Source organism: Empidonax traillii, unplaced genomic scaffold, assembly GCF_003031625.1.
Source record: "Empidonax traillii isolate 1590-97213 ecotype Southwest subspecies unplaced genomic scaffold, ASM303162v1 scaffold507:size695108, whole genome shotgun sequence".
Lineage (NCBI taxonomy): Eukaryota > Metazoa > Chordata > Aves > Passeriformes > Tyrannidae > Empidonax > Empidonax traillii.
This window is the reverse complement of record NW_020955700.1, coordinates 354209-370949: the sequence shown is the minus strand read 5'-3', so window position 1 is coordinate 370949 and position 16741 is coordinate 354209. Positions and strand designations below refer to the sequence as shown.

Here is a 16741-nt window from a genome sequence, read left to right as displayed (position 1 = left end):
GTTATTTGATTAAGTCTGAAATATGTGTTATCGATAATTTGATCTTTCGTTTACAGTAGTGCTCATATTAAACAAAAAATTCAGGCCTGATTCTCGCAAGGGATACCTAGGAAATATAGATTGTATAAAGTATCAGGAAGACATTAATCAGGAATGAAAAAGAACGTGGAATTTTATGCAGAATGACTTTGTATATTATAAATTTATTCTTTACAAATGTGTGCTGCTTTGGTTGTAGGAAATGATGACAATAATCTCAACTCCATTTTTTATGAGCATTTGACAAGATCTCTGCAGGAGTCTCTTTGTGGAGATTTGATTCTGGGCCGCTGGGGAAACTACAACACAGGAGACTGTTTTATCCTGGCATCAGATTATCTAAATGCCTTTGTGCACTTGATCGAAATCGGAAATGGCCTTGTCACCTTCCAGCTCAGAGGGCTCGAATTTCGAGGTAAGGATTCAACAAATCTCCTCTGTCTTTTTAATTTATTACAACTCTATAGGAGGCCATAGAGTTTAAGGACCTTTCTCTTTTTTACAGATATTTGTCTGTCTAAAAGCTTGGTACTTCTTTGTATCATTATTTGAATGATGCTATGAAACCTAGATGTTAAGAAATTTGGAGTCATGTTCTGCAGTATCGTAAGACTTTCAGAAAGAAGGCATGTGGAGTTGTTTGCTTGGTTCACAGATCTTTTGGGTAATGCTTAGTTATGTTTTCAGATTATTTCTCTTCCTCCATAGCTTCGAAAATCAAGGTTGTTCTAAAAATTTTTCAACCTCAAAAAGCTTGTCTTTTTAAAAAAAAAAAAAAAAAAAAGGCAAAATGAAAGTAAACCCACAAAGCTTTTAAACCGCTTTTAAATTTTGGTCATGCTACACATGTTGGCTGCCTGGGTTTGTTGGTTGGATTTGTAACCTTTCAAAGATACCACTTTGCAATTGCAGGCGATGGGAGTTTCGCAATACTGGAATAAGCAGCTTCCCAGGCTTAAGGGCTGAGCATGTAATGGGCAATGTGTAGAGGAGAGTATAATCAACATGACTGTTCAACAAGGTTGAGTGTGAGAAAATAGGTGACTGGCTCTCTGAAAGCACTTAGACGTGGAAGGATTCGAGTAGGAAATAACACGTGTAGGCTCAAGTCTTGACTCTGTGACAGACTCCCTGGGGGATGTTGAACAGGTTGTGGTAAACACTTTCCTTCCTGTATGTGAGGATGAAGATAACACTCCTACATCCTAAGCAGAGTTAAGTAGACAGAAAACAGTAGTAAATTCCTAAAACAGCTTGGTATTGTAATACCTGAAGAGGTGCCTGTTCAGTACAAAGGCAAATTGTAAGAAAAGACAACTGGAAAGGAAGAGAAGAGAATTTGCTTATCAACCTCATAATTTCTTCTTGTTGATGATGATGGTGATTGTTGAGGGATACACGATCATCTGTGTGTGGTTCTGAGGCTTGCTTCAATTTCTAAGACACTGGTGCAAGTATTATCTTCTTGTGTGCCCCCAGCATGAACAACGGTGCTTCTGTGTCAGAGACAGGTACTTGCATTCTACCTTCTGAAAATTATCTTTGCTGATCATTGTTTTGTGTTAAAATAGATCACTGTAGGATTTGAAACAAATAGAAGAAAGAAATCTCACTCTCCTGCTTAAGTTATGTGAGTTTTTTGAGGTTTTTTTCCCTTATGCAGTTGCTACCTGCTGCTGAGTCCCTCTCGATCATCGCCATCCCAAGGCAGTTGAAGTAAATCTTGGAAACAGATGAAACAATATGAGCCACGTGCTAGCTAGATAAAAAGATCAGGTGCCTAGCAGACAGGCTTAATGAACTGGAAGTTGAATTGGGAACAGCTGAATAGTTTTGTTGCAAAGTGGCTTGGGAAGACTTTCTCTGACTTTGAGCCAGGATCGTTCACTGCCAATGAGTGCCATTTGGCATTTGGATATGGGAGCAAAGCTCAAAATTACGGTGTACCACCTGTCAAGGCATCCCTATATTACCTAAAATCACAGTTCAAGTAGTTAAATGTGTCTGAAAATTTACCTTTCCGTGCAGACTGCCCAGAGCTCTTCAGTGTTAATTAACTGTAGTTAATACTGGTTTACTTTGTGGATAGATCCAACGTGTGTGCCAACCACAGCAGGTCCTTAAATTCAGCTTGGGGTGAGCTCCGCAGCCTCTCGTGTCTTTCATGGGCCGCTGCTTAGAGCCACCTGAGTTCTCATGAGGAATATCCTCTTTCCCAGTCTTTCTTGAAGTGCTCAGGAGGAGGCTGGCAGCCTGCAAAGCAGCATCTCTTACCTGAATATTCAGTGGATCTGGTCAAGAGGGCAACAGCAAACTGTCAACAGGAAAGCACATATCAGTTACTGGAGGAGGAGGAGAGGAGTGGGAAAATTGGGATCTCGTCTAGATTATCTCATCTTTAGTCCCCTATTCCCCCTCTCCCTCCCCTCTCCTCATGATGCTATTCCAAGAATAATAGAAAATGTGTAGTTATTTTTTGTGTCCTCTCCAACATGCTATGTAAGGAAGCATTCTCCAACGTTCAGGATATTTTGTAGAGGAGATGTTATGGGAAGAGAAACTAGGAATGTGATTGTTGTTGCTAGGTTGTTTGGCCTGGAACAGAGAAGCCTTGTAGTGTTAGTGAAAGAGTTGACCTGAGAAAAGAACAGCTCAAAGAAGTAGCATTTGACAAACCCACTGAACCCCACTGGATCATGCAGAATGACTGCCGGAGAAACCACATGAATTACAAGCCTGCTTAAGGATGGAGTAGGAGAAACAAAGGAGCCCAGTGGGGAACCAGGCACAAGCCAGATAAGACAGATCTGCCTGATGCAGGCTGTAGTAAAAGCCTAATGGATGCCAAAATGTGAGCAGTCAGTCTGCCCGGTGGAGACTTGCTGAGATGGTGTGCTGACACCAGTGGGCTGTTTGTGTCTCCAGGTCACCCCTGAAGGCTGATGTGCTTTAGATAAACTGTTCTGCAGAACGACCCTCTTCCTGTAAGAGGTTTGGTTCTTGTGTCAGCAAGGAGCTGGGCTGTCTGGTTGGGGTCACTGGCCACAAGGATGCCCAGGCACTTGGGCACTGACTCTGAGTAAAAGGAGCGAGAAGGGCTGACCTGAACGCAGAAGTTCCATAAGGGGAACCAAGGCTATTCTAAAGAAGTTCTCTGAAAGCTGAGACTTAAACTTTTCCTTGCAAGGCATTCTTTGCTCTTTCCTTTGAGCATGATTGCTGCCTGCATGGCCAGGAACTAGAGCAGGCTTCCTCCAAGCAGCACCAAGAGCCATCCCCTGTGAGGACTAGGAACATTCTTCCCCATTTAAAATCTTGCAAATGGCTGGTGTGGAGTACGACTGAAGACTATAGGATTTTTTTTTTTCTGCAGAAGTGGGAAAGGGTGTATGGAACTGCCTTGGAAGAACCTGATGGTTTATAAAGTCAAAAAGCAGTTGTTAAACACAAGGCTCATTTCCTCTGCTTTGGGCATCTTACTTTTCTATTTTTAGATGTCTGGTCATACACTGTTTTTTGCACAATTCCTTTCATTGTACAGAATGGTTTCCCACAAGAGGGAAAAAGGGGCTAGAGGAGGAACTTGAAATCTGTAATTTCTGAGCTTTGGCTGCTTAACTTCAATTTCAAGCAAGTAATTTTAATTGAGGGCCCTAAAAATCTGCTGCTCCTTAAATAGGAAATCTGTGTTTGCTTTGGAAACGAGTGAATCACAACAGTGTTCTCTGTGCCTGTGACTGTTTTCTGTTTATGACTAAACCAAAGGCAATATTTGCATTGTAGAGCTCTGGATTTTCCTGCGGGTGTTTCTCGTTGTGGTAGCTGAAAAGCTGTGCTGGCAATGCTGCTACAGTAGTGCCTGAAGAAGGGATCTTTGAGTCTTCTGAATTTAAGTGTACAGGGGCAGGATGTACTTACAGCCTCCTCGGTTTGCAGTCCAACCAAATAGAGAGTCCGCATTGTAAGTGACTGATCCAGATGCCTTTCCAGCTGTATGTAATGGAAGCATTTGTCTCAGCTTTTAAATGAAAAAACAAACCCAACCAAACCCCTGCAGGCAGGGTGAGAAGGTGCAGACTGAGCAGACTGAAAGAAGAGAGTCAGCAAAGCTGGAATTCCTTACATCCATCTCTAGTCCCGTTCATATTAAGCACCTTGTATGAATTATTTCTTCACTCTCCTATTCTATGGACAGGGAGGGGATGTGCCTCCGTTGTGTCATTCATCCTGATTGTAAAGCAGGGAGGAGGCTCGAGACCTCCAGGCATCGAGAGGAAACGCCTGACTCCTCCTGCGTGGAAAACAAAGAGAAGGTAGTAATGAGCTGAGACTAGGGTAAGACTTCAGAGGAACTGCACGTTGGTGTGGGGGAATAATTGAGCCCTTTGGTAACATAACTCTGCTGTCTGTGTTAGACCACAGCAGTATGCTGAAAGCAGCCTGCCAGAAGAAATACATAATGTATCATTTAATTTGAAAGGAAGAGATGGGGAAACCCACAATCAGGGAACAAGCAGAAAGAATGTCAAAATATCTCGCTCCCACGAGTTCCCTGTAGAACAAGGAAGATTTAAAATGTTTTCCTGTTTAGTCTGTGTGTCTACAAAGTGTCTTTTGGAGAATATTAAGTTAGGCATTACACGTGTAATGAAGAAACTACTTACTGATGGTGTTGCTGAAGTCTCGAGGAGCTGTTTTCTAACTCATGCCCAGTATCCTTCAGTCTTGTAATGCACTTCTAAATCTCTGCTGTGATTTTTTTTGTTACTGCATGTTGCATGTGCAATATCCATGCTTCACTGGAATTTCATTAGATGGATCGAGGCAAGAAGCACAGGGCAGAGACAGATGTAATTGTACTTAGTGGAAGGCAGCTGTGGCAGCAGTATGGGATCGCCTATGGGGCTTTCTCTGCATTAGCTAGCTTATTTCCTACACAAAATGGGAAGCCAGTTTAGGACATACACTTTAGACACAGAAATGATGTCTAAGAAATAAGGACAGTTACTCATTTCTGCAGCATATGTGCATGCTGCATAGTTTTATTAAACTAGCAAGTACATTACCAGTGTAAGGGATATTTACCGGTGTTTGATTTTTGTGTCTGAAGGCACTGTAGTACTAGCAAGAATCATTCTTTAAATAAGGAGTGATTGCAACTTTCATTTTTTTTTTTTTTGTGCAAATCACTTCTTTCTGTTGGGAAATAAAAATGCCCACCTTCATGTCTTTCCTGAGACCACTCTTGAGGTATGTTCAATATATGTACCAGACCATTAAAAGGTATTGATAAATTACGAAGAATTCAGAGAAAAATAGCCGTTGTAAACACACCCCTCGGGAGAGAAGGTTAAAAACCAAAAGTACAGTGTTTGTGGGAAAGAACAAAGAGAGAGAGAGAGAGACAATGCTTGGAAATACTAGAGGCATGAACAGAAGGGATATAAAGGGATTTCTTTAATCTTGGTGATTTAATTGGGAAGAATGGCATGAAACAGGGAAGAGAATACTTTATACTGAATGCAGGAAATCTGTGATGTACAAGTCTTTCTAGGTGTACAGGGATGCTGCAATGGTGGAAGCTGTCTATGAATTTCAAACAGGCTTTGAATAGTTTCTGTAGCACATACTAGAATAAATATTTCATGTCTTTTTTCCCTTTCCTCCCTTCCACAATTTTATATGTATATATGGGTGCGCTGGAGAAGACTTCCAGAAAGAAGAAAAATAGATGCACTGCAGTCTTTTTATTGAGAAAATGTCTTTGCCAGAAACAAAATACTGCATCTCGATTGCACTCCAAAAGATGTGACCTGAGAGGTTTTTGTGGTATTTCGTAGCTGCAAGTTTAACAACCAGCATCTTTGGAGAACGCTTTCTTCCACCTGGCCTTTCCTAATGTGTCTCTGTGGACCAAGAAAAGGAAAGGTTTCTGAGGAGAGGGGATGCTTGTTAGAACAGCAACTGATCTGGTTTGAAAACCACATTATTTTTCAGGCATACGAGTACCTGAAACAGTTGAAAACCAAACCACAGTTTTATAACTAACAGCTTTGATGTTTGAGGAATTGATACTGTTTTTTAGATTCTGAGATTTTCCTTTGAAACAAAGCTGAGACTATCAGAGCCTATAAATTACTGTTCTTAATCCCAATTCCACAAGCAAAAAGAGCAGGAAGGAACCAACAAAGGCACTAGTTTCCAGAATGTGTCTAGTTCTGGGGTTCACGAGTTTCCATTTGTGAGCTAAGTTCACTCCTCTTGGAAGTATTGGGTTTTTGTGTTTCTAGAACTGTATCTGATGTGTGTTTGAGGAGAGAGTGGCTGTAATTATGCTCCTTGTGCTTCTTTTGCATCACAACTTGATGCTTATTAAGCTGCTATCCTGAGCAGAAAAAAAATGTTGGGTGAGCCTTATCCATCAGAATTTGGGAATACTCATATTTGCTGCAGAGCTCCTTGCAGCAGAGTCACATAATTCCATGGTAATGCATTTGTTTGCAAAATATTTGTGTGTATGGTTTTGCTAAACAAATAGTGAACAACCAGGCTTTTTTGTGGAGTCGTCTGTGAAGAGATCTCTGCATGGCCTACAAAAGGAGTTACCCCGGGCTTCAGTCCTTCTTCGTGGCTCCCATTTCCATATCCAGCTTCGTCTCTTAGACTTAACACTTAGTTACATTCCCTTGCCCAAAACTGGATATTGGGGTCACAGAGTTTAAAGGGCCTAGTGCAGGAGAGTGACTCATGGTGATCTTAATGTCTGTGGGGGGAGGCTGGTGCAGGAGCCCTCTGAGCCCCTTCCGTGTACATTTGCACCAAAGTTGCTTATATGCCAGCAGTCCTCAGTGCTCAAGCTATCTCTACCTTCAGCCACAATAATTAGTCCCCATTCTGGATGTGTTGTTAAACTGAAGTGTTTTATGGAAACTAAAACTGCTCCTAGAATTGTGTTGGTTGTGTTACGGATTTTTCTTTCTAGTCCTTCAGAACTTGAAAAATGCTTTTCATGCACTGAGTTTTCAAAATTGAATTCAAAAGCACACACTATGGTTTCAGCCTTAAATTCCAGAAGGCTAGATGGTCATTCATTTAGGTGTATTTGATGTATCCTCTTGGAGCAAGATTACAGTCTTCAGTTTCAATTTTCTCATTTCCATTTAGGTCAGATCACTCTGGCAGAGCGCAAGTCAGTCCTCGAATCCTGATGCGTCAGGAAAATACAAAGAGCTCCAAGTTCTCAACCTGGTTCTCTCCTGAGCTCACAAAGGCTGACCTTGCTTTATTCAGCTGGCACATGTTTTTTGACACTGATGGATTTTTGGCAACCATCCAGTGTTAGATATCTTACAAATGAATTGGTCTTATCTATACTAGCAAGGGTCAGTGAAAGACTACACTTCAATGAAGTGCATGAGCTTATTTTCTTTCTACTGCAGAAAGAAATGTAAAAAAAAAAAAGTGTTCCCTCAGATTTAGAAATTACTAATTACCAGTGAAAACATTTTCCCGTATTTTAATATTTAATGGTACTACACTTAATTATATTGCAGAACTGAAGTGCACGTTCTGTTCCCCGCTCTTTGGTATTATGAATAATTCTCTCAGAGTTGCTTGAACTTGATAATTTTTTGAGCAGCAATATAAAAAATTGTCATTTAAATCATCAGCTTATGACATATACACAAAAGTCTAGGGTCATCCTTCTGTAAAAGATGTACACAAATGCTTAACTTCATTTAATGTGTCTTGTCCCTTCTGGCTCAGTGCATGAAGCTGAGCACATGCTCTTAGTCTCTGTGGTACCAGAGTCTAGAGTAATGAACCAAAAAGGATTGATGTAGGCACTGGGAAATGAAATTTTTCAGTAAAATGCCAGTCTGGGATTGAAGTCCAGCCAGCGTATTATGGATTAAAGAAAGGCTTCATTAAAGATGAGAGAAAATTACTGGCAGTCTTTCTAGAACTGACTGCAAGAATTGGGAGGGAACCAACGTGTACTTGAACATAAAGTCTAAATGTTGTCTTTACAGACTTGAGTCTCTTTACTAGATGTCATTTGGAAATACTAATCAGCAGATGATGCTAGGAATGAGGATTTGGTGTTTTGTCAGAGCACTGGCCGTGGCTCAGATTACACCTTTAAATTTAACAGGGATACCCCAGAGGCTCTGCAAGCAATAAAGACACCAAATCCCCAAGGTGGTAGTACCCAAGTCCATCATCAAACAGCTTTTGTTAATCAAGTGCATGTTTGCCAGATGTTGAAGAGCACATTCTTTGGAATAAATCTGTAAAACAAACACATGAACTAGTTTCATTGGTTCCCAGAGCTTTTTTTAATAACAGAGTCCCCTTTAGCATGTCTCTTGCTCCTGAGGTTCAACATTGATTGCTCCCACTGTAGTATAATTTTAACTTTGCTTGATTAAAATTACCCAGCAAAGACAACTTAGAGACATTTTACCCTATTGAATTAGCTGAGAATGCAAATATTGTCCTGGCATTATCTTCTGTTTGTTATGCACGTGATGACAGTCTCCTTTAAACATCGAGGGTCTCTTGAATTCGCCATTTACTTGCCTTTGAAGCCTCGTTAGGCCCTGTATTTTATAAAATATGTGTCCTAAGAAAACTTGTAATTACAGAATCTGCAGTAATAATATTTGGTATTTATTAATAGAGGTAATACAGAGAATACATAGAAACAGCTATAGGAATAAAAAATGGTATTTCCATATCAAAAGAAAAAAAAAGTTAAAAATAGGGTATCACAGATTGAGCAAAACCATCTTTATTTCCTGAAGTTGTAAGGGGATCAGTGGCAGTCATTCATTAGGCTTCTGTTTTTCATTTTTCATCACTCATAAATATTTGGCAATACTTAATTTAGCATCTGGTGTGAAGATTTATCTTCTCTTAAATTCAGTGTAATACTGAGAGACCTTTAAACTTCCAAAAATAAACGTAACAGCAATAGTAACAGCACCAGCATAGAGTAGTTATTTTACTCCTTCCAAGCAATGTACAAAGGAGTATGCTTTCCCTACTTCAGTTTGATTACGATGTCTTTTGACTTGACTTCACAGAAGCGTTTGCTGACCCAGAGCAGTTCTTGGGTTTTTTGTTGTGGAGGAATTAAGTGTTAATTCATGTAGAAATCTGTGAAATATGAAGCAGAAGCAGTCCAGTTCACGTCCAGTCCAACTGGAAATGTCAGCTTATTATTAGGTCATGTTTTGTACTTTGTGGCAGTGTTGAAAGGAAAGATGTTTGTATTTGGGTGACCTGAAGACATTTCATAATTTTTCACATTGTTTATCTGTGAAGTCTAAGGAGGAATGTGTATCATTGTGTGAACAACACTGTGTTCACAGTACAAATTTTCATTCATAGCAAACTGAACAGGGATCACTGGAATATACTGGATCTTTTCCCCCCACCTCTTAAGACTATAATCCTGTTTTTCTCACATATTTCCTTCAGATTTTTCTGTTCTTTTTTCTTGTATGTTTTTGCTAGCTGCATACATTTCAGAAGGTGTACAGGCAACAAAAGAGAAGGTAATAGGCAATATTTAATCCTATTTTGTTATATTTTGAAAGTTTTTTCTTAGTGAGAAGAAAGGAATATTCTGAATGCTGCTTCTGTTGGCACAAACTAAAGTTCACAGGTTGTTGACCAGACAGTTGTGATGGGACTGGGATAGACAGTCAAGGGCCCAGCAATTGTCATGCCTTTGGGATGCTACTTTGCTCCAGGCTCTCTTTTGGGGTGCTGGCAGTCTGCAAGGAATTGGTGGGCAGGGAATTACAGCTGTTAAACTGCAGCACAGTGGTCTAGCGTCTTCTTCTCCTGTTGGGACTGTTTGGAAGCTGATGGGGTCAGCAGTCCATGGGGTGATACTCAACCTCTGGCAGAAGGCCTGTGCATGACGTGTGTAACTTGCATCATAGGAGATGGCCTTTAAAGATGGTTTATCTACAAACTCTGCAACAGCCTATGGAGAGTAAATTTTAAAAAGATACAGAAATCAGGAACATAAAAATCCTGTATTTTGAGAGTACTGGGCGAACACATGGCTGTCTGCCTCAGCTCTTATTAGTAGTGCCATACATGGTATAGAAACCACATTCCTAGATTTCAGATTCCCAAGGGCTCAGCTTGACCATCGAGTGTGTGCAGCGCAGGCTAGAAATGCAGAGTCCGCATTATTGTTTCTGCATCTGCCTTATGATTTCTTTTTGAGTTAACACTTCTTTTTTAGAAAAATGTACTCTGATCTAAAGCCTGTGTAATAGACTAATTAGAAAGCTGCTCTCTTCTCGTGATGTACTGCCACTAGTGCTATTCATTAGAGATGTTTGATCCAGAGTAGCTTGTACTCCAGTGGGAGAGAGAGAAACCCAGTAGAGGTTATTTTTGGAACCTGCTTTCCAAGACAGTTTGCTAAAACCCAGATTTTACAAGTACTCTGACACACTGTAAAATCTTTCTTTGCGTCCTTAATGTTAGTTGAAGAAGCAGACTGAGACTTGGATCAATTTGCCTAATGTGCCTTATGGAGCGAGACTCTTTAGTGTTGCTTCCCGGTGAGTTTTTATTAAGGCAGAAGCTGCGGTCTGTAGTTTAGCTCAGCTCAGAACCCAATGCTCAGAACATTAGTTCAGGCCCTTTTGGCTTTTATTAGGTGATAGTAAATAAATAACGTACAGCTCTTTATTTGCTGCTGCACATGGATCAATTAGCACATCTAATTTGTTGCCGTGGCTCTTTCCTTTAGATTTTTGTTAAGTGCTTAGAGCCTCCAAACATACTTAAAATTTGAGCTTGGAAGAAGTCCTTTGTTTCCTCCTCCCCCAATAACTGGCAGCATACTCTCTTTTTCTCACTGCCAAGGGACATATTGCCAGCAGAGAGAAGTGGAAGCTATAACAGAAGGGGATGAAGACAACGAAGGCTGCTGCTGTTGTAAGCCTGGCCACTTGCCTCACTTGTTATCGTGCAATGCAGCCTTTAACCTCCGATGGCTGACATGGGAAATAACACGAACCCAGTACATCCTGGAAGGATACAGCATCATTGATAACAACGCTGCAACAATGCTGCAAGTGTTCGATCTGCGGAGAATACTTATCAGATACTATATCAAGGTAAACTCTTTGGAAAAAGTGTACATTATTCCTAGCACGTTTGTCAAATGGAAGAAATGCTGGCTGCCTATAGAAGAAAGAGCATTTGAAATTTTTGGCTTTATGTTTATTTGCCTACACAACACTCTGGCAGCTGGACAGACTTGATGTTTGCTCATAGAACCATAGAATCATTTGGGTTAATCTTTAAGTTCTTCTAGTTCCAACCCCTCTGCCATAGGCAGGGACACCTTACACTGGAATAGGGATAATTAATTCATACCTCCCTTTGCTAAATTTACTTCTGATCACTTACAGTTAGTACGGAAAATCTCAGGTATACTTCAGCAGAAATCAAGGTGAGTAAACATCCTCTAGTGATAAAGTCAGAGGAAGCTCTCTTACTTATGTTGTTGTATTCTAAAAAAAACTTAATTGACTGTTTGTTATTTTTTCTTGCCTTGGCCTTTCCACTGCTCTTTTGTTCTGGGGAAAAAAAAAAAAAAAAAAAGAGATATTAACAAGCATAAAGTAAGTTCTTGGGAAACATCTCAAAAGCTATTTCTCAAATGTACTTTTTTAGTAGTGCAAACTCCCTTCTTACCTTCTGTTTTACATACGTAGCACAACACATTTGAAGTTGGTTTATTCCACTGATTAAACAGCAGTTAATTTACATCACTTCTGTGTTTGCGCTGTTATTAAGATCACAATAACCACACAGATACTAATTTGTCAAAATAATTGAACCTCATAATCTAGCAAGACATCTTCATCCTCTGCCAAAACAATTACCAGTCCAGCAAATGAAGAATTTGCTAAGCTTTATAGTCTTCTACTGAAACAGCAAGAGCCAAATGCTGCTTCCTATGCCACTGGTATTGCCATGAAGCCACTTACTCAAGCTCCTGACCATCTCTGACATTTCCTTTCTACTTATATCTCTTCAATTGTAACAATATGTCAACCTCAGAGAGAGACCTGTTGTAAATAAGTTAATCACCATTTTTTGCTAATGAGCCGGTGTAGTAAAAACAAGCTCATTACCTTACAAAACTGCTTTGATCGTGCAGTTGATTACTTTGTAAAATGCAGACTGAGATTTCATAAATAATTTTCCAGGCAGTACAGCCTGGTAACCAACCTATTTTGTTTAATTAACTAATTAGAAACAAAACTTCATGTGAGCGTGATTTTTTCATTTTAGAAGTGGGTTTTGTGGCTATAAATTATTTTAAAGCAAGGTATATAAAGTAAAAAAAACCCAAAAAACCAAAAAAACCCAACCCTTCTTTAAACTGTAAATGAGTATGTTGCTATTATTGCTTTCCTTTACTTTGAAAGGTAACCTGAATAACTGGAACATAAACTGATGCAAACTGACATATGACTCAGCTTTTGATGGCAAATGAGATTAAAAAAAATCCCAGTCTAAGCTGCAATCAGAAGAACATCTTATTAGTTTACAGCAGTGAAGAATTGTGCTGTGTAAACTGGAACTTTTTTTGTGCCTTAAAATCAGTTAATATATAGAGGACTTGTGGAGGGTGTGAAGTTCATCACATGGGAAGTAAAACTTAACTGAGAGGTAGTTTAGGGCTTCTGGTTTTGGACATACCTGAGAAGCAGCTGACATAGGTAAGATGGCTTAGACAAATTTTCATCCCATGTGATACAGATGTGGTTAGCTGATCTTGTTTTGAGTAAAAGGGATGTGGGTTAAGTGATCTCCACACCACTGAGGTGTGGCTGTGGCTGCATCTCCACCATATGCACATTTTATGTTTACCACTGATGGCTCCAAAGGTGTGAAAATCGAATCTCTTTTGCTTGGATTTAGTTGAGCCAGTACTATAACACTGCACTGATGGATCTTCATTCTCAGAAAGGTGTTGATCCTTTAGTCTGCTTCTCTTCTTAGGGAAGGATGAACAGGAGATAATAACAGAAGATAATAATAACCTGTTGGCAAACTCAATATTAGCCGGGGGGGGGGGGGGGGGGGGGGGGGGTGCTCCCTTCAGCAAAGGAAGAGTGAGCTGAGGAGATCTTTTCTTTTAAATGACACTCCCCAGAAGAAAGTTATATGGAGATTGTCTTCTCCTATTCTTAATTAGTTTCTTCCATCAACAGGAGCTTTAAAAAGATTTGGTAAATTCCTTAGTACAGCTTTGGAAGGTGAGAAGATTGTTATGTATCAAATCAGCTTTTGTCCTGTTTCTTTAATGCTTGCCTCCAAATAAAGAGCATTAGAAGCGGAGGTGAGAATTCAATCCTTTCCCAGCTCTTTCTTGCGGGGAAATCTTGAGTAAGACCCTGTGTAGTTTCACTGTGAACATTTTAAAGCCCTGACACTTCCTTTTTATTGGTGTAGGAAACTTATTGTAAGAAGAACTATAGGTAATGCAGTATTCAGGTCACATCCTTATCACGAACTCTGAAAACACTTAGGCTGGAGTTTCTGCAGGAACTGCACTTCCATTGCACAGAGCATTTGGAAGTGTTCCTGCTTTATTCTCTGTAGCTTACAATATTGTAAATATAATTTCTGAATCGCAAGGTAGCCGAGGATGTACTTGTGCACAAAACACATCTTGGAAGAGTTACCAAGAGCAAAATTTGATTAGGTGACAGAAGTTTTCACTGTTTCTGTGTCTGATTGTGAGTCTAATTTTTTCCCCAGCAGAGCTGGCTTCTTTGTAAACACAGATGAGAACAATAACAAAAGCAAACTCTATCTTGAAGATCAACAGAGAGAATGTATGCTTTGTTTCAGCTCTTCTATCCTTCAAGAATAAATACCGTATTGGTCTGTTAAACAATGAGTTGCACTGAGCATCTTATTCCTAAGTCATATTTATTTCATTTGCAGTTTCATTGATAGCTGAGAAATATTTCTTCTTAGAAAAGGATTTTTATTCTCTAAAAATAAAGTGGGTCAGCTCCTGTAGCCTTTCTGCATATGTTTTGAAATCGTTTCCTTCCCAGCTACTGTGATATTTTTCCCTTGTGCCTCCTCCATCTCTTCTCAATATATTCTTATTTAAACATCTTTTAGTATTCAAGAAGTCTGTATTTGCTGAGTGCTGTATTTTCAGCTCCTATTGTTTCTGCATGAATCTTTTCTAAAGAGTGTATTTTCTCCACATGCCAAGAAATTAAAGTCCATCCTCAGTCTGTATCTGTCTGACTTGTCTTTTTCCTCTGAAGCATAATTCTCCTCTTAGTTGTATATTTTTTTGTACAGTTTGAAAGATAAACTGTGGAGAGCTTTTGGGTGTTTTAAAGGGGCTGATAGTAATCCATCCTTTTTTCATTTTATACATTTATTTACTTAGTAGTATTTCCACTGACTGTGTAAAGTAGAACTACATCCTTTTCATTTGTGTACACTTGCTCCTCATTTGCTTTGGAATCCAATTCTAAATTAATATGTTATTATTATACTCATAAAACATTAAATTGGGACTTTCCAGTTGATGGAAAGCATTGGAACTCCTTAAGCTTCATATTCTTTTGAAAGTATGCTTTAAGTTTTGGTTGGATAGATTTTTTTTTTAATTACTGTTTTCTTTGTTATTATTTTAATGTCTCCAGACACAGTGGTTATAAGAACTTAAACTTAGAAACTCAGGCTTAGATATGAGATACGAGTGTTGCTGCTTTCTAACATTTATGCATTTGATAAAAGAGCTCCTGCTGAGTGCTGCTCCTCCTTCAGTGCTTTAAGTGAACTCAATTTTATCAGTTATCAACTTCTTAAAGTGACATGTAGGAAAAAATCCATTATTCCTTACCAGCTACATTGACAAATAACAAAACTAGTGGGTTTTTTACAGCAGTTAAAACCGGGGCATTTCAGACTTGTCTCATACCCACCTGTGACATCTCACCTTTATGGTTAAATCATGGTGGGGCTGTTTTTGTTAAAGAACTGGGAAAACTTCATCACCATAAAACAGTAAGTCCGTTGAGGAGAAAAGAGCCCTATTGTGAGCATATGATCATCTACTACTGTTTTTTCAAAATACGCCTAAGCTGTTATCAGTATCACCTTCTTGGTGATAGACTCTAGAACCCCACTAGTATTCCGTAACTGACATGTTTGAATGCTAGAACTCTCTATTCCTATTATTGTATTAGTTTTCCTGCAAGGTAGAAGAGTATCAAAAATATTATTTCTTTTTCTGTTATCTGCTATTTAGATATCAGTTACTCTCATCTTTCTAACTTGAACACTTTTGTGAAGCAATGAAGCCAAGCGGTAAAAAAAAAAAGGAAAGATATGTACCATTATATTAAGTTAATGTTTAGTTAATTTGATTTATTCTCTTTTGTGTAAAATATACATGCTTTTATCAGAGATGAGAGCGAACTAACGTTTGCACATTTTATCAACAGAGTATAATATACTTTACAGCAAGTTCTCCCAAAATCCTTGACTGGATAAAAGACGAGTCCATCCAAAAGATACTGCAGCCTTATGCAAAGTGGCATTATATTGAACGTGACCTTGCAATGTTTAACGTTAACATAGATGAAGATTATGTTCCGTGCCTCCAAGGAATAACGAGAGCTAGTTTCTGCAGTGTTTATTTGGACTGGATTCAGTTCTGTGCTAGAAAAAGAGAAGAGGTAAGAGTCAATTTTATTTTTTTTTTTTTGGTAGTAGTAGTAGTAGTTTTAATTCTTGGAATAGGAGTTAAATGATGCATTGTTACTCTTCTGCTTGCTCAGGATTAATAGGATAAAATTTATTTAATAGAATAAAATTTATTTAAGCTTTCACATTTAAAATAAAAGGAAAATATACGTTTTGTGGAATGAAAAAAAAAGCATATTTTGGAGACTACCCTCGTGCAAAAACAAGAGTTTTAAGGAGTGGTAGTCTTTGAATACAGAACGATTTCCTTATTTTGCACTCTTCCAACAAGGTTAATTTTGTCAGTTCTAGAAAGCATGGATATATCCAGTGCTTGCAGAAGTATTGCTAGAGCTGACTCCATTCAGGCAATGTCTTCACAGAATTACTGTTTCTTCAGTGTTGCCAGTGATTGGGTATATTTGCCAAACATTTGTGATGTCTCTGTATCCTCTTCAAACATTTGCCTGTATCTGGGTACAGTCACAGGATGGTAGGGAAGTGCATGGCAAACTCACTGCTGGCATCGGTCACCTCGGAGAGCTCGTAACTCAAACGTGAGCCACACCACAAAAACGCGTGGAACTGCCTCGCAACTCTCAAAGGTCAAGGGCAGGTTTGCAGCTGTGCATTTGTATGCTTTGAGCCATGAGATTACTGATGGTCAGCAGTCATTTGTCAGAAATGCACTACTGTATTTCCATGGAATACTCAAAATAGCCCAAAGGGGAGAATACAGTTTCAAACAAGCATATTGCCTCAGTCTAATTTTCGGACTAATGCTGATTGTGGCAAAAATGGAGAAGTGTATCTTTCCTGGCCACCTTGCGCTGTATTGGTCCATTTTTCACTCAGGATCACAGACTGCACATCCCGTTTGCTGCCGCTGACCTCAGCTGGTGTAATAACTCTGAATGTTTCTTGTAAC

At 39.2% G+C, this 16741-nt stretch overlaps 1 protein-coding gene across 1 annotated transcript in view; it reads left to right on the top strand.

Moving 5' to 3' along the window:
* PCNX2 (pecanex 2) overlaps positions 1 to 16741 on the top strand; it is a 156679-nt gene that overhangs the window by 118959 nt on the left and 20979 nt on the right. Inside the window, exons 25-27 of the mRNA XM_027896657.1 lie at positions 239 to 454; positions 10939 to 11192; positions 15573 to 15806. Of these exons, the coding sequence (XP_027752458.1) occupies positions 239 to 454; positions 10939 to 11192; positions 15573 to 15806 (704 nt within the window). The remainder of the gene's footprint in view (positions 1 to 238; positions 455 to 10938; positions 11193 to 15572; positions 15807 to 16741) is intronic.